Source organism: Leuciscus leuciscus (genome assembly GCF_965113295.1).
Source record: "Leuciscus leuciscus genome assembly, chromosome: 16".
Taxonomy (NCBI): domain Eukaryota; kingdom Metazoa; phylum Chordata; class Actinopteri; order Cypriniformes; family Leuciscidae; genus Leuciscus; species Leuciscus leuciscus.
This window is the reverse complement of record NC_138740.1, coordinates 32,213,970-32,236,877: the sequence shown is the minus strand read 5'-3', so window position 1 is coordinate 32,236,877 and position 22,908 is coordinate 32,213,970. Positions and strand designations below refer to the sequence as shown.

At 36.2% G+C, this 22,908-nt stretch overlaps 1 protein-coding gene across 3 annotated transcripts in view; it reads right to left on the bottom strand.

The window, feature by feature from the left end:
- Positions 1 to 4,102: 4,102 nt before the first annotated feature.
- pde8b (phosphodiesterase 8B) overlaps positions 4,103 to 22,908 on the bottom strand; it is a 69,006-nt gene continuing 50,200 nt past the window's right edge. For all 3 annotated transcript variants that reach the window (XM_082140592.1, XM_082140591.1, XM_082140593.1), the window contains exons 12-22: positions 21,559 to 21,636; positions 21,054 to 21,130; positions 19,120 to 19,284; positions 13,424 to 13,481; positions 10,569 to 10,698; positions 10,081 to 10,279; positions 9,176 to 9,393; positions 8,956 to 9,094; positions 8,707 to 8,874; positions 7,794 to 7,923; positions 4,103 to 5,628 (exon numbers count right to left, since the gene is read on the bottom strand). In XM_082140592.1, the coding sequence (XP_081996718.1) occupies positions 5,519 to 5,628; positions 7,794 to 7,923; positions 8,707 to 8,874; positions 8,956 to 9,094; positions 9,176 to 9,393; positions 10,081 to 10,279; positions 10,569 to 10,698; positions 13,424 to 13,481; positions 19,120 to 19,284; positions 21,054 to 21,130; positions 21,559 to 21,636 (1,472 nt within the window). In that variant the 3' untranslated portion in view covers positions 4,103 to 5,518. The remainder of the gene's footprint in view (positions 5,629 to 7,793; positions 7,924 to 8,706; positions 8,875 to 8,955; positions 9,095 to 9,175; positions 9,394 to 10,080; positions 10,280 to 10,568; positions 10,699 to 13,423; positions 13,482 to 19,119; positions 19,285 to 21,053; positions 21,131 to 21,558; positions 21,637 to 22,908) is intronic.

Here is a 22,908-nt window from a genome sequence, read left to right as displayed (position 1 = left end):
GATCACAAACACGTTATTGCAAATTTTTATTTGTGTGTGTGTCACAAACACAATGGTTTCAGAGTCGGAGTGAAATCTCGAAACGACAGCAGATGTAGAGACAGAATCGAACAGAAACAAAGCAAACAGACGTTTATGCATTTCTTTTGTACAACTGACAAAAAAAAAAAAAATCCTTCGCCAAAGCAACCTGTTGAATGACATGTGACCACTTTTACTTTTAGTGATCGATTTGTTCAATAAAAAATAGTTCATATACATTTGCGCAAGAAAAATGCTAGTGTGCATTCCCAGTACTTCAAAAATACAGTAATTGGCACAGAATCTGCACCCATCGATTCAGTTCACGCTCGCTAATCGACCAGGCTGCGTCTCATCCGGTTCTCAGAGCAAGACCCGCCCCTGGCTATGATGTCACTGTGAGGTCATAATGGTGTGCCAATAAGAGAGCCCTTTGATTGTGAGGGTGAAGTGTGAAGGATGAGACTTTGAAAAGATTCACAACAACGTTCAATATATGACCGTGGACTAATCCGTCATGAATTATTTCACCTTTTTTTAATACTTTAGGTAGTTAGGTAAAGTTAGTAAGGTAGTAAAGTACGCTGTACTGACAGTAGCTATGTTTCCATCCGGTTGTAAATTTAACATGCGCAAAATTGGAATATCGCATAAAACATCTGCGAATAAAGCACCGTTTCCTGTTCCCATTCAAGAGAACAAAATTGGAAATTGGTGGAAAAAAAAACTCTAATAAAAATGTAAGGTGTTACAATCAGGGAAGCCACTGTGGCATAAATGACGTGTCTCAGAGTGTGCACACAACGCTGTCATGATATCTGTCGTTCATTTGCTGGTTTTTGGGAACGCAATCATGTGAGATCCTTCTGAGAGGGAATTAAACCAAATCATTCGGATGACAGAATGGCGTTTCAGAACGACCAAACCAACACTTGAGCTGCTGTGCGATGCAATTGGTCCACTGGTTATTTCAGTTATCCAATCACATCATCTGTTGAAGCAAAGTCACGTGAGTCTGTTGTTGCACATCGAAGGATTTATTTGGTAAATCTGTTTCCGTCATAGTTTATGCACACGTCTTCTTATTGGGTAAAAATGTACCCACCTCAATTGAGCGCATGTATTTTATGCACATTTTAAGAATTTTTATGCATAAAAATAGGTGGATGGAAACACAGCTAGTTAGTGATAATGGACGGAGCATGAGCGCTTCCCATGAGCCTGAGCGTTGAGATTCTCTGAATCTGAAATAAGACGCAGCTAAAATTAAAAATGAGCCTTTTGGGTGAACCTATAACATAACAGTAACCATCTCTAATTAAAGAAATATTTAGGCTCAAGTTCTCAACAGCATTGATGTCATAATATTGACCTCAAAGCTAAAATAATTGTGACTGCAAAAATTACATCAGTAATGCTTAAATAGAAGTTCATCCACCTTTAGAAATTAGTTCCAGCTTTAAAATCATGACTTTAATATTACAACAATAATATTATACATTTTTTTTTCATAAATATGAGCTTTATGTTTCTGATTTTAAACCCTCTGGAACTTTTAAGTACACTACTGTAACTGCGATATTTGCTTTGCTTTTTAAAAATAAAAAGAAGATGACAAAAAAAAAATGTACTGAGGGATGAGTCAAAATGATTTTCTATTATGTTTGAAATTATGCCCCCCAAATATTGATAAATCTTGTACTGAATCCAGACTGTTTCTTAACGCACATCATCACTAAACATTCAACAACAAAGCCACCAGTAACTAAATGATCCAACAACCTCCGGAACAACTAATAATCCTCATGTTTATATCACATAAACTTCTGAAAAGAAACAATCACATGGTCACGTCATATTTTAAATCTGCTGTAGAATCTCATCATCAGTGTTGCGTGAATGAGGACCGGTTTAACCCACCACGTGTCTATAACAGAGATTAAGGCATCAGCTTCAGTTTGCTCTCTACACTCTACATATTCATATTAATATCTTTAAAAGAGTCCATATAAATTCATAGTCAAAACATCTGACTTTCCCTGGTTATGTTTTGTACTTCAAATTACCTATAAAGCCTGAGTGTGACAATGCAATGAAATGTTTTGTTACTGAGCAGGATAATGCAGGTCTACAGAAGACAGGAAGAGAGAGGATGAGCGGGGTGGAGGACAGGAAAAGAGGGAATAGACACATCATCTTCTGACCTACACTTCCATTATTAGTTCTAGTATGTTCTATGGCTTATCTCTGTCGGCTCCAGACCCAGAATCAAGACTCGTCTGAGAATCTCCACTGGAATTTGTTCATCGTGCAAATTTCATTTTAACCATGTCATTTGATTTCGCACAACAGGATGTCAAAACGGATCAAATTTACCATTACACAATCAATGAGAGCATGTCCTGTCCGTAAATTGGGCACATTTGTGTACTCTACCAGTCAAAAGTTTGGACACACCTACTTTTTCTTAATTTTTACAATTTAAAAGGATGTTTTTCAAGTGTGTCCAAGCGTCTGACTGGTAGTATCATGAGAAACTTTGTTTGTTGTACTTTCCTTGATTACTGATCATAAGGACTTTAGGTAACATTATTAAACAGCTATAAAAAAATAAATAAAAATAAAAATTTTCCTAAGAAATAAACAAACACAAGCTCATTGATACTTGTTAATTCATAGTTATGTGAAATGCAACTACGTAACACCATCAATAGAGTTAAACTTATAGTCCAAGTTGTTCCCTATTTGAATTTCTTTCTTCTGCTGAACACAAAATATATTTTGAAGAATGTGTGTAACCAGAACAGTTGATAGTCCCCATTGACTTCCATAGAATGGGGGAAAAAATATATACTATGGAAGTCAATGGGGTCCATCAACTGATCTGGTTACACACATTCTTCAAAATATATTTTGTGTTCAGCAGAAGAAGGAAATTCATACAGGTTTGGAACAGCTTGAGGTTTTTTGGTGGTGAACTATCCCTTTATATAATGCATATAGTTCTTTAGATTTACCACTAGATGGTGACAAGAGCATCCGCCATAATTTCTACTGCAGCATTTGTATCTGTAGAGCTCAAAAAAAAAAAAAAAAATGGCATGCATATATAGTATATTATAAAATAATTCTTAATGCATTTATATAATAAATCAGTTCTTGTACAAAATTGTGACCACAGTTATAGCTTTAAAAAACACAATGCCTTTAAAATTCATAAATCATTACCAAATTTCATGTGTTAAATCATAGTGTATACCAGTGGTTACACTGAAACACTTTACACATATAAAAATGTTTGGTTTTTTTATTAGAAAAAATAATCCCTGACATCATCTGGTAAAAAATATTGTCTGAAATATTGTCTGAATCAAAAGTAATGATTTAAAAATGTTAATATTGGCCAAAACCCACTGAAATAGCATGCATTAAGAATTATACTTTATATAATACTTTATATAATACATTACATATAGAGGCTTCAAAAGTGCTACCAAAACCACTGTTCTACCCTTATGACCACATTAAAGCAACAAGAAAAAAGGGAGGGAAACAGATAGAATCAGGAAGGATGAGAGAACAGGAAAGAGGAAAATCAAAACCCTGCGAGCTGCTGAATGTGCACCACATGCCTTTAACTGCACAATGCTTAAAAGTCGCTGAGATGCACTGCCAACCGAAGAACAACAAAAACAGCTGCTGCCATCTTACAAGGGCATTGGAGAATCAGACCCGTTTATGTCATTATGATGTCATCGCACTCGCGGTGGTGTCGTGCTGGTGAGTTCTAGAACGGTCGCTGTGAAGTCATCGTAAAGATGAAGCTCCTTTCCAATCGCGTCTACACAATGTATTAAGAGTAAAAGGCTGAACGTCAACCGAGTTATAAACATCTAACAAATTCTTACTAAGCCTGTGCGAGCCAATGCAATTCAGCTACGCGTCCAACTGTAATCCGGAAAGTGCCCAAATAACAAATGACACTAACAGCTACATTTAAAAAAACGATTCGGTTTTTTTCTTTTCTTAAAAACTTCTCACCAATCGGTCAGTGTGACAGATTTCAAGAAATCTAAATTAGTTCAGTCGCAACGGCTTCAGCCAAACATCTGTTTAAAACTCATCATCGTGTTTGATTATAAACGTACTTTGGCACTGGATGCTTTTTGGCCTACAAAAGGTGAACGTTTGAAGCTTGTCGGCGATGTGTGTCTATGGTAAAAGCAGAACCGAGATTACGAACGCGATATACAGCTGAGCTCATTTTGTAAATAAATAATACTTAAAAATGGTGTAACATTAATAATACGTGCGAGTTCTCCAGTCAGCATGAGCAAATGTCAATGTGTCAGTGGTCTCGTTATGAGGCTGTGCTGGAGTTTAGGTTTACACACAGATTAGGGAATGTTGCATCCGTACGGACCGTTGCGTGAAGTAGGAATGTTGACTGCCATGTGTAAAATGTTCTCATATGCTTCATATTTATCACTAAGCACATCATAACATACACACACTCGTTCTCTCGCGCACACACACGCATCATCAAGCTTCACGTTATTACAGTATGTGTCTGGATATACAGTGTTTCTGAGAAATATATTCTTTGTTATTATTGGCTATTTATATCAAAATTATTGATTATTACACACCAGTCCTTGGAGTCTGAGAAAGGCTTGAGTCGTTCTGATACAGAAAATGCTGGAATAATGATAGCCCGCAGCAGGCTGATCCGTTGCAGTTTTTACATTCTCACACACTGAAATGTGTTCAGTGCTGATCAATACCAAATTCATCGTCCGAATACAAGCAAGTCTTCAGTTCTTCCGGTTTGGCAACTTGACATTTGCTTCTCTCGACAATATTCTGTCAAAATATTCCATCTGCATTGAATTTGATCTAATTAATAAGGGGGAACCTGTGGTAGGACTGAAGGGAGTGCCCCATGGCTCTCTACTGGGTCCTTTGTGGTTTCCAAAGTAGTTTAGTCCCACTGACACAGTTTTCCTCCTTATAACTGCTTCAGAGTCCAAATAAAGCCCTTTTGGCATTTGGATCTATGACCCCACATATCTGTAAATATTATATGTGCATGTGTATAGTTACAGACCTCTCTGAGCATACACATTTCAGTCCCAGTGTACATCCCATAGTTTAGCGCATATAGTATATACAGTCCTCTGCTGGACTAAGATCAGTCTTTATCTTCTTGCGTCAGACATTAAAAAATATCATTAAAAATAGCTGAAAGAACACAGAGGATAAAAAAAAAGAGAAGTGAAGAAAGTAAAAAGATGCTGGAAGAGGACTGTATGCTGATAAAGTGCATTCATTTTGTCGTTTGTTTGTGTTTTACCCTTGTTACCGGGCGATTGTCGCTAGGGGTGGAGCGTTGTAGGGAAAACAGGGCTGTTTCAGTGGATGGAATCTTTGAGGCCCGGCAGAGATGCTACATTCAACCTCTGACCTTCGACCTCGAGGGTAAGGGAGTCATGAGGGTTCACGGAGGAGGTGGAGGCCGCAGGCTTTTACATTTCATCTCATCCAAGTTCTTCCAGTATTTGTAGTTCTCCGCCAAATGCTCCATCAGACCTGGCAAACTGGCAAATGCTTGAGAGAGAGAGAGAGAGAGAGAGAGAGAGAGAGAGAGAGAGAGAGAGAGAGAGAGAGAGAGAGAGAGAGAGAGAGAGAGAATTAGGTCTGGGCAGTTAACAATAGTTGACAGCCTGATAACTGTAATGAATTCTTTTGAAAAATGTATCCTTTTATTCAGCGTGCATTAAAATTATTTTTTAAAAGTGACAGTAAAGACATGGTACATAATATTTATATTTCCAATAAATGCTGTTCTTTTGAACTTTCTATTCTTTAAAGAATCCTGAAAAAATTAAGATTTTCACAAAAAATATTATGCAAAACAAATGGTTTTAACATTGATAATAATAAGAAATGTTTCTTGAGCATCAATTAATCATATTCGAATGATTTCTGAAGGATCATGTGACACTGAAGACTGGAGGAATGATGCTGAAAATTCAGCTTTGCATCAAAGGAATAAATTACATTTTAAAACGTATTAAAATAGAAAACAGTTGTTTTAAATTGTAATAATATTCCACATCATTAATGTTTTTACTGTATTTTTTATCAAATAAATGCAGCCTAGGTGAGGATAAGAGTCTTTTGTTGATTCTAATGTTTTTCTTTTTCCTCATATTACCATCTGTTCCGTTGCATTGGTTTCTGGCAGACGGACTACAGACGGTAGACTGTGCATGTTTTTGTTTGCATGAGTGTAAATATGGCAATTTGTATGTTCACACATATGGACGCACTTTCAGATCCTCCTGAGTATGTTTTCAGTGCCCCCCCGCTGAATCTGTCAAACACACACACAGCTCCTCTATGATAAATTGACCTGATCGTGACCTTGGGAACTAAATCTGCGGAGAGCTCAAGAGATTCTGCTTCACTGCATCCTGACCCCAGACTACGGAAATCAAAGAAACACACACAGATGCACATTCTTTCTCTCTCTCTCTCTCTCTCTCTCTCTCTCTCTCTCTCTCTCTCTTTCTCTCTCTCTCTCACACACACACACACACACACACACACACAGTCCCTCTCCACGATTTTTTAAGTTTCCGTGACATCACGGCTGTTGCGTGTTGACAGTACGCAGGTTTATTCTCTGGAGTTCAGCTCAGTGGGAAACACTGAACCTAAAGTTTCCAAAGCTCACCACCACAATCATCTCAACCTCTGGATAACATTATCACAACCTTTCAGCAACCATCTAACAGACCCTCGTGCTTCACCCCTCCGGTCCAACATCTTCTGCTGCTAATGGACCATTTCATCTCTTTTAGGAGAACCAGATGAGTCAAAAGATGCCTGGGAAAGTATTCTCTCTCTCTCTCTCTCTCTCTTACACTCACACAAACATACTGCAATGCTTGTGTAAGCAAAATAAATATTTTGGACCAGAATGATAATTTTCAACTCAATATTTGGTGAGTTTTCTCCATATTTGTAGAGCCTGGATTTTTTCATAGAGCTGAGTGAAATATTTATGTTGTATGCACAAAGGAAATAGTCACTCAAAATGTACAATAAAAAAACAACAACCCTGAGTGGGATTTTACCAGTCTTGTGTAAACTATACAGTATGAAGATCAACATTGCTGTTTATTTAAGTCTATGTACATATGAATAAAAATGACTATTTTCTTTCTTGTGTTCAGAATTCAGTAATTTTTGTTGTTGTTGTTGCTTTTTTACTGTATTTTAGTTGGACATTTCTAATCTTTCAATCAACTGTGAAATAAAACTGAAATAAAATATGAAATCCTGTAAAGTATATTATTTCAGCTAGTTGCCAAGGAAACATTTTTCTTTTCATTTAGTTTACCTTGATATATTAAAACAACTAAAACTAAAACTGAAATGAAAATTGATAAACACAATATAGACATTTTAAAAAAAACTAATAAAAATGACAAAAACATTATTAAAACTTAAACTAAAGTTAAAATGAAAGTGAAAAAAAAAATATATAAAAATAATTCAAAATATTAATAAAAACCATGAGAGTATCTCTGTGATACTAAAATAACACTAATATAAGGTTGAAAGCAAATTTCAAAGCAAAATACATACATTTTGAGATAAATATCAAAATTCTGTCAGAACTTGTATCTATGTGGCACAACCCTAATTACTAGAATGGGCAGAAATCACCACTGTATTGCGTATGTGAGTATGTGTATATTTACCATCCCAGGCATCAAACATGTCCATGATGAAATAGTCGATAAATGAGATCTGGGATTTAGGAATGCTGCAGGTATTCCGGTCAAACACTGGCATGACAACCGGCAAACCTTGTCTTTTCTCCTCATCAGTCTAGGGACAGAGGGAGATTCCAAACACAGAAAGCAAACGATTAGAGAGTGGAGACATGTTATTGTAAAAAAACAACAACAACATGGTATTGTAAAAATACTTCAACATAATTTAATATATACTGTACTGTATATATACACACACTACTGTTCCAAAAAGTGTTTTTTTTAAATGTAAAAAGAGATTTTTTTTTTTTTTAAATGTGCTCACCAAGGCTGCATTGATTTGATCAAAAATAGAGTAAAAACAGTAATGCTATTACAATGTAACAGTACTATTATTACAATTTAAAACGGTTTTCTATATTAATACATCTATTCCTGTAATGCAAAACTTTTCATTCATCAAAGAATCCTGAAAAGAAAAAAACATATCAGTTTCCCAAAAAATATTATGCAGCACAAATGTTTTCAAACTTGATAATAATTTATTGAGCAGCAAATCAGCATATTAGAATGATTTCTGAAGGATCATGTGACACTGAAGTCTAAGAGTAATAATGCTGAAAATTCAGTAAAAAATTCGAAATAGAAACAAAGCAAACGAAGAAACATAGTGACAAACGTCTGAAAGGTATTGTATAAATATATATTTTTTTCACCTTAATTTTTCATCAAAATGCAGTAACATCTTAACACTTCTCATGGTCCAATCAAATCCCCAATGAATAAAATCAAGTCTTGCCCTACATTATTTACTACTGAATTCTTGGAAGTTACCGTTTCAATTGGATATACATTGTGTTATGAAAGTTAAATGACAACATCAAATTTGACTGTTTACCTGAGCAAAGTACTCCTCTGAAATGCGACCAGCCCATTCGATGCAGTTCTCCAGAGGTCTGCAGGGATTGGCCACATCGGCACATTTAATCAGCATCCGTTTAATTAACAGACGATTCTCAGGAGAGTTGCGGATACTGGCCTGTCCCTCACAATCACTGCCTTCACTCTGTTTCACATGCAGATCAGCAGCGGTTAGATTTCACTCTTACATATGTACAGTATGGAAACACAGTAACGTGTGTCTTACATTGGAGCTCGTCTCCTCAATGGCACTCATGGGTTTGTTGATGCTGTTTACGAACTTATTGACGTGTTCAAAGTGTCGAGTCATTTCTGTTGCCAACACCATGTCAATTATGGCTTGCCGTAGGGTCCGAAACTGAGTCCTGAATATTGAGAGGTTGAGAGAGTTTAGAACTGGACCAATGTGAGTCATGTAAAATGTATGATTAAGCAGACACTGATACCTTTCCATGTTTTTGAAGATGTTGCACTTGCTGTCTCGTACAGTAAGCTGGAATGCGAGAGCGGCGTGGTGACTCTCCAGGACGGCTGTGTCGTTGTACAGAATCGCCAGCTCACTCCCCGCATTGCACAGGAATGAGTTGGTACGGCCCGGGTGATCAACATCATGGACCGTGGCAGCCAATAGCGCTGCAACTTCATCTAACTGGTCAAGACTGCCCTGCAAACACAGCACAGACACCGTTGTATAGGAAGGTCTAAAAGTTTGTAAAATACACACTGATATCTATGAAAGTGGAATAATAATCCATTCCATTATAATTAGACGACATGTTTTATTCATATCAGATACACATTGAGTAAGTAGCTTTAAAGTTTACTCTATTCTTCTCCCAGTTCACCAGCCACTTACTTTCATGTATTTCGGGACAAGTGGATGAATTGACATTTTGTAAATCCAACAGATGCGATTCTCTGAACTGTGGCACAAACTATCATGTCGGCGCCCATTGCGCATACAGCTCAACTAACGCGGTCGTTATAAAGGTGTTTAAACAACAAAACACATCCACTTGCACATATATGACAGTCGGAATATCAGATATTTCATGCAATAGCTAATACATTTGTGAATATTTTTAATAAAAAATGAAAAATGACATAAAAGCAGATCATCATTCATTCAGTGCTGTTGTGGTTGCGATGTGTCACGTGACAAGCAATGACGCGTCACCATGGAAACAATAAAGTAAATAACGGTCGCCTTGAAAAACTCACGCTGGGGGGTCAGCCAGAATATTTTAAACTAACGTGTGAAAAGGCTAAGGCACTTCTTTGACCTTACCTTTAACCAAAGTATAAATTGAGACATTTCTGTTTCTGTATTCTGATTGGTTGTCAGGGTTACCTTGACTCGGTCCTTGCGCAGGAAGTAGGCTGTGGCGTGCAGAACGTCTGCGGCGTGTGTAGAATTGTGGTAGGAGTTGGAGGCGTGGTAATTAGCCTCGATCACCTGCAGCCACGAACGCAATGTGGCCTCTGTGCAGTTCAGGAACTCACACACGCCAAAAGCAGAGAAGATCTTCAGACCCAGGTATGAGAGTGGCCTGCGTACACACACACGTACACACACACGTACACACACACGTACACACACACACGTACACACACACACGTACACACACACACACACACACACACACACACACGTACACACACACACACACACACACACACACACACACACACACACACACACACACACACACACACACACACACACACACACACACACACACACACACACACACACACTATAGTACTCTGAACTTTTACCATCAAAAATAAAGTTTTACACCACAAAGTGAACAGAATAATGATCTAAATGTATGGTACCTCTTGTGTGTAGCTGCTTCCAGCTCCAGGATATTGAATTCCCAGCATTCCTCCTCATTGAGCAGCTCTGCGATGGATGGCGGGATGTCGTTTAACGGCACAGGTACTGCCAGCTGACTCTGACTCATATCTGAGGGGGTCAAAGGTTCAGGGTCAAGATGGAATATGGCAGAAAGAAACAAAAACATAATTCAGACACCCAAATTATCATCAATCAAAAATGTACAACAAACACCCCGAGAGGAATTTTACATGTCTTGAGTAAAACAGACATTTAACATTAATTTGTAATACTTAATAGTAATACCTTAATATACAGTAAAAATTCCCTTTAAAGTATTTTAGAGTATATTGTGAATAAATTACTATTAAATAATAAGCATTATAATAAAAATGTCAACACTTTTATGTATTTAAAAAAAGTTTTTTTTGTATATCAAATAATATAAGCTTTCATTTTCTTTGTTCGACATTTCCTAGCCATTTTCTGCATAATCTAATTGTAATTAATAATGTTTAAGTGAATATTATATCCTATGATGCCACATAATACATAATAAGTATGATCCTGTATTGTTTGATATCATTTGAAATGTCTCAGTGCGGCTGGTACAAAGGTCCCATTCCCACAGAAGTAAACCAAAAGCTAATAAATGCTTTAAGAGTTTAGAGATATTTAACGTACTGTGGTGGGTGTGCTCTAAAGCAAATTTCCTTCTGTCCTCAGTAAGGTGTAAACTACCCCGGTCTGGAGACTTGAGTAATGCAAATTCCCATTGTTATCTAATGTTTCCATTTGAAAGAGGTTTCTGTCTTGGTCTGAGTATTTAAAGAGATGTTGCCGGAGACTCAAGGCGAGATTTGTAGTCAGATCAGCCCGTAATGCTGATTGTCCTCAGACACTCAGCATTATGTATTTTTTCTAATGTCAGGTATGCATCTAACACCACAAATCTATGCTCAGGTTAGTAACGGACTAAAATACAGCTTAGGTGGAGCATTGTGGCATGCCGACTGACATTTTAGAGCTCAGACTAACACATTGGCATTAGTCAGTGTATACTTAAACTGAAGAGGCTAATAATGGTTTTTCCGTTTAGAGCAATAGAGTGTAGTTAGACCAATCTAAATAGGGTGAGCCTCAACCTCTGATTATTGTAATACTATTCTAACTAAGTGTACGTGGGAAACCACGGCATGATTATACAAAGTTACCATTAGAAGAAGATTAGTTGGTTTAGCTTGGTTCTATGGTAATGGTCATGACCTCTGGTTAGATATAATCTTGCCTTACAGTTTTTCTCAGTCGCTTTGGTGCATTTCTCAGATCAGAACTACTTGTTCAACCTCCACATCATCTAGTCACTTGTACACATCATAAAAGCAGTTTCTCATTCTTTTGAACAAGTTGCAATTGCTTTGGTACATTCATGCAATTGATTATATACAATTGTCTGCGGTTTCCTACATTATCAGTTGCTAATACCATGTTGCTCAAAATGTATTACATAGTTCTCTGTGCAATAGTCTTACCCCTCAAAACATCTAGTCATTAGTTCATCGTATAAGATATAGGTTTATATACTGTCATAAACTGTCAAGCATATTTTCTACACATTTCTATTAGACTTTTTGTAAATGTGCCATGAATTGATGAATTGTGCAGGTGAATCTTGACTTTCACTAATGAAGAGAATGTAGATCAACCAATGAGAAACCAGTTCTCTGAAATAGCTCAAAGTTGCATCTCTTGAACCTTCAATTGCCAAGCATATATACAGTGCTGCATGCAAAAGCAAAGTTCTGCCTAAGGGGTCTTTCCTGTGTTTGCCTTTCTAATGTTGTATTTTTCGCCTTTGTGCCCCCATTTATTTTTATTTTCTATATCACAATAATCTTGTAATGTTTTTTTGTCAGACCACTAGTAAAAGTGTAACTGTGAATCCTATCCAGTCTCTTTCAATCAATAACTCACGTACAGTAGTGTGTAAATTTGTACTTTTGAAATGGATATATGGTATACAGAAGAAGCGCAGCCTTGTACATTTCAATACAGTAACTGTCATCCAAACTGTTGCCATAGTTTACATCAGGTAATACTAGCAGAGTGCAGTGTTTTATTGACAACATGACTAAGCATTTTGACTAAATTGTTAATGAACAATGACACAAGGGCTTTTCATTCTGATGGCACTGATATGTTCATTGGCATAAATACTTACCTTTGAGAGATGAACTAAAGATGTTGAGTAAGTTACAGGCTTTTACAATGTGTGGTGCTGTTTGTACGAATTGTTCTGAGAATGCACATACTTCTTTGAAAATATTAAGGATGAATTGAGAAACGCACCAAAGCGACTGAGAAAAACTGTAATTAAGTGTGTTCAGATCTATGGGGACTAAATAACATATTCTAGAATGAGCAAGTAGAGTACGGCCATATAGAATATTAGTCAATCACCTCTGTCTAATGACCAAGACTGACGAGTTTGTGATTATAAGATCGTATACTCTGCCAGTGCGAGACTCGAAGTGTTATACTGTAGGAATCAGTAACAACAAAAGAAACAAAAAAATGTAATATATACTAATGACAAATAACCAATTGGCATTCCAACCTAACTTCGAATGGAGTCAGATAAAAGTTTAATTGGAATAAAACTACTTTACCACACTCAGAAACCTTCACTTGCTTATCGGAAACTGTCGTTGGGTTTGGGCCTTACAATCCAAGAAGGTAAATAGGGCAAATGTTTTATTCATTCTGTCTTTATTAACAGTTTATTCAAAGCTAGTTTACAACATCCAACTTATAAACATGTATTATAATAATAATTTTCAGGGCGAGAACTTACTTTGTAATGCACTTTTGGAGAAGACGTACTCGTTCCCAGAGAGCCTTCTGAGTCCATCCTGAATTGAAGAAAAATACACAATATATCTGACTGAAATAAAAGAGAAAAAGACTTGAGGAAGCCAAAATATCGTTTCCAGCCAACATAATCATAACAACACACTTAAGCACAGCACTACCACGCAACCCATAACTCACTCGCGCTTGCACGCTCTCATGAGAAAAGCCATTTATCAGGCCTGGAGGATATTAAACACACAGAAAACAGATCCAGATTCAAATAGACTCATCCAGCACTTAAAACAAACTCTGTCTGAGATGTTGCAGGCGTAGGATAATAGAACTGTACATGCATAAATATGACACACACACATCCCGTCTGTAATGATCACAGGCTTCCAGCTGCACTATCTCAACCCGGATATTTCACTGTGTAATTGACCTCTGACCTCTCCCTCAAAAGGTCACCCACCAAAAAGGTCATTTAAACTCTTGAGATTTGTGCATCGCATCCGCTTGACCTTCATGTAACAGAAAAAAAGTGACAATTATGAAAGGAAGCGACCTGATTTTGGCTTGTAGTTATTTAGCATTTTTAGGATTCAGAGCTACACTACCGTTTCAAAGTTTGGGGTCAGTAAGATATTTAAATGTTTTTCAAAAAAAGTCTCTTAGGTATATGTCTAATCTGGGTTTATGTCTTCTCAATGATGATTCTGATCTGTGCATAAGTGCACTACAAAAGAGAATGTTGTTTGCTGGGTTTACAGCGGCAAAGAAGACAATAATACAGAACTGGTTTACTCTGCACATGTGTGCAAAAACATATTGGATTCATAGCTTACATAAAATTGTGACTTGTGAATGTACAACAGCACGAATTAACAAGGCTAAACCTAGTACCATTGATGCATGGCAATGTTTTTCTTCCAACATATTGGACTATATAACAGAATGACTATTTAACATTTTTTTCACTCTTTCATATTGTTATTATTATGGATGATATGTCTGTTGTCCCCCCCCCCCCCCTCCTCCCCTCCACCCTTCCCTGTCTGTTTGTTTGAATGGATGCTATTTCTAAAGACAATAAAAAGTTGATCACAAAAAAAAAGTCTCTTAGGCATTCATTTGCTCAAAAATACAGAAAAAAACTGTAATATTCAGCTATAGACACACAACTGTTCTGTATATTCAGTTAAAGACACAAATACACTAATGAAAATATTTTTCGTTAATTTCTTCAATTAGGAGTTTTGTTTTATAAGTTTTTTCGTCCCAAGCGAACACTCCACTCGTGTACCGCCGCTAAAACGGTGTTCGCTAAAATCCAGCTCTGACATGAAATTTCCCTGTCCTATACGTCTTTCTGTTTGTAATAAATTTCTTAAATAAATGTCTCAAATTACAGTAGGCCTGTAACAGTCATGATATTTGTGGCTTTACAGTTTTTTTTTAAATTGCTTACACACTGAAGTATTTCTGAAACTATAGCTCCATTTCTCAAAACTCTACACACAAAACCACAAAATACACAAAAAGCAAACACTTCATTCAAAACTATTTTAACTATTTTAAAAAATGTGTTTTTGCATAGTAACTCTACACACAAACCATTAAATGATTAGCCACACACACACACCAAACTAAACTAAAATGTAAAACATGTCTTTTGCTTGTTCAGTGTGCAGTGGAGTGTACAGGAGTTTGTCACACATACATGTATGAGCATAAATACACTGTATATACAGTCTGTATGCACAATTGATAAACTTTAAATTTATTGAACTGAACTGAATCAACACTGAACTGACTCGATCTGAATAATGACACTATTGGCTTGTTAGAGCTGCTTTACAGCAGAATTTGAATTTGTTTCTATTGTGAAGCTGCTTTGAAACAATCCGTATTGTGTAAAGCGCTATAGAAATTAAGGTGACTTGACTTGTTGCATATTCAGTATATATTTATTATTTACAAAATAAACAGAAATGCAAGGGGGAAAAATAATTTCTTTCTTTCTGAAAAAATTTAGTTTTGATTTCTAAGTGATCAATTTATGTATAAGTGTTTTTACACGAGCGTTTGATGTAGGTAATCGGAAAATAAATGTGTAATTTAAATGGCAGTTTTATAAATGAAACACAAGAGCTGTTAGTTTTGAATGATGTGTCTAATGTAGAGAACTGTGTTAAGCATTTTGCAAAAAGTATGTTTTACAAATGCAAACTGAGTGAAGCATATAATGTGCTTGCAGTTTTGCAGACTTGATCTGAGGATTAGATATATGAGTGAATGGTTTCACTGAGTGAGCCTCAAGTAACACTTTTAGTGTCTAAGCATTTAAAAAAAAACTGTTAAGCAATATTGTAAGTGGTATATATAAACGTGACGTGACTTGATTGGATAGTGCTGAATTGCAGAGCTGGTCTAAATCTAAATCGCTATGATCAGATGTTTTCTTTACTGATGTTATTTTTCTTGTATGTTTATTTTGTTATTGAGAGGAAAGTGAGCAGCACTTACAAATGCACTTAAACGGCGCTCTCATCAGTGTGGACGGCGTTGGGATGTTACCACAGCAAAGGTATTTAAAACTTCCTTTTACCTCTAAGTAAAGAATGCCATAGTAACACTTTGGATCTGTTTTCTGGCTTCTCTCAAGAAGAGGCCATGATTTATTACATGGTCAATGGGTGACTCCCATTTCATTTGAAAGTCTATAACTTTTCTGTGTCTCTTCACTCCTCTTTCATCCTGCTATTCTCTTCCTTTCTGTTCATGTCTTTCCACTACACCACTTTACCAATCTCTGCTCCCTCTCCTTTTCCCTATTCTACTCTTCCTATCCACCGTATTCCTGACGACCTTGCTGCGTTTTGAATTATGGGAGGCACTTCCGGTTTGGGAACTTCCATTCAAAAAGGCTGAAACAAATCATTTCAAATCATAAGGTTGCCCTACAAATAAAGCTGATCTGTCAGTTTGACTGGATGAGCTGTCAATTGTCCTTCATGATTTATTTTCAGACATCATGAGAATAAAGTTATACTTGGTATTATAACGTGACATGTTATAACAAGAATATCTATGGCAAGAGCTCTTTTCAGTCGCTGCTTTCTTTTCCTCGTGATTCATTTCCTTTTTCCCTTATATCCGCTGTAAAAGTATGAAAAAGGACAACATATACTGCACATTTGTGATATATGCCAATAATAATTCACTGGAATGCACAAAGAATCTCTCGTTATTCTCCTCAAATCCTCACGTCTCTTTCCAGGTTTGTTTTCACAGGTAAATGCATTTTACAATCTGTCAAAATGACGGAAATCACTTTGATATAGTATCACGTAATGCTGAAGTTAATGAACATTTTTGATTAAGGCAACATTAGTTACATAATACAGATATATATTAATACAGTGATATTTAACCCGTCCGTTATTGCTGTGGAAAGATTCACGCTTTTGGGGTTATTTGGTCTGTTGAAAGTACCTTGTTGATGCTTTTACACTTTTAAATTTCCTTTTAATGTTCGATGGTTGAAGGATGAGTAGATTAATGTCATCTCATGTTTACAGCTTAACGGAAGTTACACCCATAATTCGCGCAAAGCGTCGTGGGGCGTAGGAATAAGGTGGATACCCTCTCCTTTCTTAATGGAAATTTTTCACTTTTTCAGCTTTAGTTAGTGTGTAATGTTGCTGTTTGAGCATATAAAAGATCTGCGAGGTTACAAAGCTCAAAGTCCACTACAAAGGGAGATATTTTATTTAACAGAATCCACTTTTTAAGAACTACAACGAACAGCTTGTTTGGACTACAACGCACTTTTTCCAGATCTTATGAAGTCATTATGTTCCTCATTTAAATAATCCCCACCCACGGAATAAGCAAAAAAGTTGGCGAGGCCTGGATGAGCTTATTCTAATTCAATTTTTTTTATTTGTATAACAATATTTGTTACTTTTGAAAATAGTTTTTAGGTAACACTTTATTTTAAGGTGAAGAAGTTACACGTTACTACATGTACTTACTATAGTAATAACAGTAAATTATGCATAATTACAAGTAACTAACCCTAAACCAAACCCTAACCCTAATGGTAACTCTACAGTAATGTAGTTAATTAATATTACTTAGTACTTATTTGAGCAAGTACAATGTAACTACGTCACCTTAAAATAAAGTGTAACCAGTTTTTATAGTTAGTTTTTATATCGATAGCTGTGCAAACCATTTTAAAAATGGCATTTCCTGTGAACTGAAATAATTTAATGTGCAATTGAGAATGTGACAAATGACAGTTTTGTTTGTTGTGTTTGGAATTTTTTGATAAATGTTTGTGATTTTTGTAAAATCAATAAAAAGAGCTGTAAGTGTTTTTTCCTGATATATTAAAATATCGTTTGGCTGTGTCAGCTATTATAAAAACTACAGGACTTACTAAAGACACGCAGTGAAAAATGAGCACTTCAAAGGCGTGAACAGTTATTTTTTGCAGCAGCTGACCTTATTGCATATGCATTTGTAGGAGTTTCTCTTTCAGATGCAAAATTTATGGAGGCGAGTATTTAAATGAATCATGCAAGCTGATTTACTAAGGTTTGCGCTCGTCAATTGACTGTTTTTTGCGCTCTCACGCTATTTTGCCCTGTCTAGTAAATCTGGTCCTAACAATTAAGCAGTTTTAAAAGTATAAACAACATTTCTAGAAAGAAATATTTTGAAATATTTTAAATTCAAATGCTAATGAAATGTTTTATAACTGAGTATAATTAGAAATTTCAATAACCTTTGTCCTGGCCTGATATTACCAAGCTTTCAAGGACCGTGGGAACCCTGCCAACTAACAATCTTCTAACTCGTGTCTGCAGCCAAAAAGTAAACCGTTAAAACTCCTTGGTATTTGTATCCAGCTATATCAGGAAGCTGATAATTTGAGCTTCACTGTTAATCACTGCATCACTGAGCATTGACATAATGTTCAACTTGTATCATGCTTCCTGAAATCACCAACTCTCAAATCAGTGACTTCTGTGTCCATGTGAAGACTCCTTCAGTCTAACAACTCTTGGTAAAGTGGAATACTTTCAAAGCGGGAGACATGGGGATGTCATACAGATTGACTAATGTGTAAACAAGCGCGGCACTGTCGTCACAGACTGCTGGCTAACTGTGAAACACCCTGTGCCAATGTATCTGTGCCACAAAAATAAGAGCATTCACATCTACTGACTGCCATTGACATACAGTCACACACTCTAAGAACTTTTTCCTGGCAGAGCAAGTCTGAATATCTCCCGTAATGATGATTCTCTGCTAAAAAATCTGCTCTAGTTTTTATTTGCGTAGATGAAATCAGTCTGTGGAATTTCTCGGCTGTTTAATATTGATCTGTACTGTTTATGATGTTTTTGTACTGTATGTGTTTGAAGAGGATTTCAAGGCTATTTCTGTGTGTCATGTGGTTTGAGATGACTTGTAGTCTGTTGTGACATTTAGTTCCAAACAAGAGTCATATGATGGAAACAAGATTGATCTTGCTCTTTTGAAATAAAGATATAAAATGATAGTAATAAAATTAAATAATAAATAGGGTTAGTAATAAAATATAATAGCTTTAAGAATAAAAGGTGAATGCTTGTAATAGAGTCAGTATTAGACATGCTAGATGACCCATGAACCTCCACTTACACTCATGAGGCCTCCCACCAGGTCATTGGTGTGGGGGTCGTCTTCTTTTGAGGCCAGTTGGGGTGAGTAGAGTTCGGTGGTCCGCAAAATCTCCAGAACACGATCCAGAGCTTCCGCTACTGTCACGGGACTGCTCTCCTGTGCTGCGTTAATGATATTTATCACCTATAAAGGCAACAAAATACAGGCAGACTGAAGACAGAGGGTGAGAGACAACTACAAACCACTTATCAAAGGTTTAGATCCATAAATATCTCTGTAAAGAATTTCCCCTTTTGACACTTCCATTGCTTCCATTGTCACAAACAAATCCTGAGTCATGTTCAAGTAATCGTAAATATTCCACAGCAGACAAAGGTGTTCAGCGCGTGTCTCAGGGTTTTGTGCCAGCTGAACTGAATTAGAATTGAAGTGGCAGAGAGGATTCAAAGTTAGCATTTCAATTTGAATGGATGGATATAAAATGTAAAATGAATAAAAATTCAAATAAATCCATATTATTGCTATTTTTTAGCTAGAAAAATCTAAGTTTGTAAAGACTGAGTTTTAGCTTGACAAAGGCTTGTTGGAAAGTTTGAAAAGTTTAAAAAGCCTTGAAACGATATATAGATGATAGATAGAGAGATAGATAGATAGATAGATAGATAGATAGATAGATAGATCGATACACCGACAGACAGGTAGACAGAGATAGATACTGTAGATGGATAGATAGATAGATAGATAGATAGATAGATAGATAGATAGATAGATAGATAGATAGATAGATAGACAGACAGATCGGTACACCGACAGACAGATAGACAGATAGACAGAGATAGATACTGTAGATAGATAGATAGATAGACAGATCGATATACCGACAGACAGATAGACAGACAGATAGACAGAGATAGATACTGTAGATAGATAGATAGATAGATAGATAGACAGATAGACAGATCGATACACCAACAGACAGATAGACAGAGAGATAGATACTGTAGATAGATAGATAGATAGACAGATAGACAGACAGATAGACAGACAGACAGACAGATAGACAGACAGATCGATACACCAACAGACAGATAGACAGACAGACAGAGATAGATACTGTAGATAGATAGATAGATAGACAGATAGATAGACAGATCGATACACCGACAGACAGATAGACAGAGATAGATAGATATAGATAGATAAATAGATAGACAGAACGACAGATAGTTAGATAGACAGAAAAAATGGACAGAATGATATATATATAGATAGATAGATAGATAAACAGACAGATAGTATGGAAGCTTGTTTCCGCCACAGAGTGAAAAATAAAAAAGGTAATTGGGACTTTTTTTCTCAGAATTACGTGATATAAAGTCGCAATTGCAGGTTATAAAGTCAGAATTGCGTGATATAAAGTCGCAATTAAGTAAAAATTGCGTGATATAAAGTCGCAATTGTGTGTTATAAAGTCAGAATTATGAGATATAAACTCGCAATTGCGAGAAATATAGGCTACTTGAAATTCTGACTTTTTTTCTCAGAATTGCATGTTTATATCTCGCAATTCTGACTTTATAACACGCAATTGCGACTTTATTTCACGCAATTCTGACTGTCAGGATTGCGAGGTGTAAACAATTGTCGCAATTGTGAGATAAAAAGTCGCAATTATCTTTTAAAATGTTTTATTCTGTGGCGGAAACAAGCTTCCATAAGATAGAGAGAGAGAGAGAGACAGACAGATAGATAGACACATCATTTTCCAGAATTTCTGTGAATTGCAATTCAGTAAATTCCTCTTCCTGTCATCCAGAGTCAAATTTAACAGCTTATTGTTTACTATAGTTTTTGATGTACTACTTCTTGTCAGATGATTCTGTATTGATGCAGGGGGTTATAAAGGTTTATGGGCTTTTTGTATTCAGGTGTGTATAATAATGCAGGTGTACCTTAGTGATTGGAGCCTCAATAGTCATGGAGTGGATTCGGGCCATAGAGGAATATCTGCGATTCTGTAGACTGGGAGCTGAAAGAGAGAAAGAGAGAGAGAGAGAGAAGAAAAGAGCTCTTTAAATAGCTCCATCTGCGTCAGAGTGCACTGAGACTGTGGGTGTGCTGATGTCATCAAACTACGTCACAAAAAGCCCCTCTTGGCCAGAGCTCTCACACACACACACACACACACACACACACACACACACACACACACACACACACACACACACACACACACACACACACACACACACACACACACACACACACACACACACACAATGACTCAGAAAACACAAATACATTAAACACATATGTGCACACATAAGCACAAATCTCTCGTTTTCCCTTGCTTTTTTTTCCCCATTTCTCTTCATAATTTCTTCAAAACTGTTAAAGGGATTCGCTTTCCCTTATTTATGGTGTATTCTGATGAAACGCATCCTCTCTTTCTCTCACCATCGCTGCTGTGAGAGCTGATAGATCTGACGTCCACAGACTCTTTCCTCCGGTCCTTGTGACGTAAGGAATTGCACTCTGGATAAATACAAAAGAGGAATGAGTGCACACGTACATAAAGAAGAAACTACATTAATCATCTCTTTCACCGCCAACCAGCATCACTATTTTTTACCTTCATCATCATCATCATTACTATGACCAACATCATCACAAGCACAGCAGTGGTTTCATGAAGCAACTGACACACTTTCCTTCCTCAGAATAGTAAAAAAGACTAGATGCTCAAATTTGTTTAATGAAAAAGCTGCTGATATAATGCATGTAGTGGGAGGCTACCAGGGCAATGTTACGCAGTTGCTAAGGTCTATTAGCTGGTTGTTTGGGTTTTATTGCATTGCTATACAGTTGATAAGGTCTTCTAGAAGGCTGCAGGGTGTCGCCAAGTGGTTGCTATGGTGCTCTGGGTGGTTGCTAGGTAATTGCTTACTCTGATATTTTGGTATGTTGAAATCTGCAAAACAAAAATAGTAAGTCTGATTGCTTAGAAAAGTGATAACACAACTTTCCTCAAAAAGTTGCTAGGTTTGAGGTATAATTCATATTCAAGCAATAATAACGGTGTGGAACTAGTTAAACACCACAATTAAATATTAAAGGGTTAGTGGTTGCTCAAACAATTACTATATTATTAAATTTATTATTATTATTATTATTAATGCATTACAGCTTTATAAGACTTTAAAAATAAAAATTATTAATAAAAAAATTATATATATATATATATATATATATATATATATATATATAGAGAGAGAGAGAGAGAGAGAGATTTATATAGATTTTTTTTTTACAGTTAGTAAAAAATTATTATTACTATTATTTTGTAGTAAAAAAATACAGTTAATTTGTATTTGAATTAAATTATTTAAATGAACCCATTAGTATAAGGACCACTCTTTAAGAAATCAGGAACACTCTTTAATAAAAAAAATCTCTTTTTCATTTTTATTTATTTATTGTAGTATAAACAATAATAACAGTGATTCTTGCCCTAGAAAACAGCACAAATTATGTGAAATGGTGACCGCTGTTACTTTTATTGTGTCATGTAACATATGCACATGCATGCAAATATATTGGCAGGCAAATTATTATGGCTAATTTTACCAGTCTGAGAGTCCCAGGGTGCACTGCAGCCATCTGTCTATTCTGCACCATGACCTATCTCTCTATCTTTTCTCTCTACTTCTCAATGCTGCATTGATCTGTGCATTTTCAATCATGCTTTTGTTTGCTTCACAGCATGTCACACAAACCAAATCTATAAAGGCCTGTTATGGGTTCCAG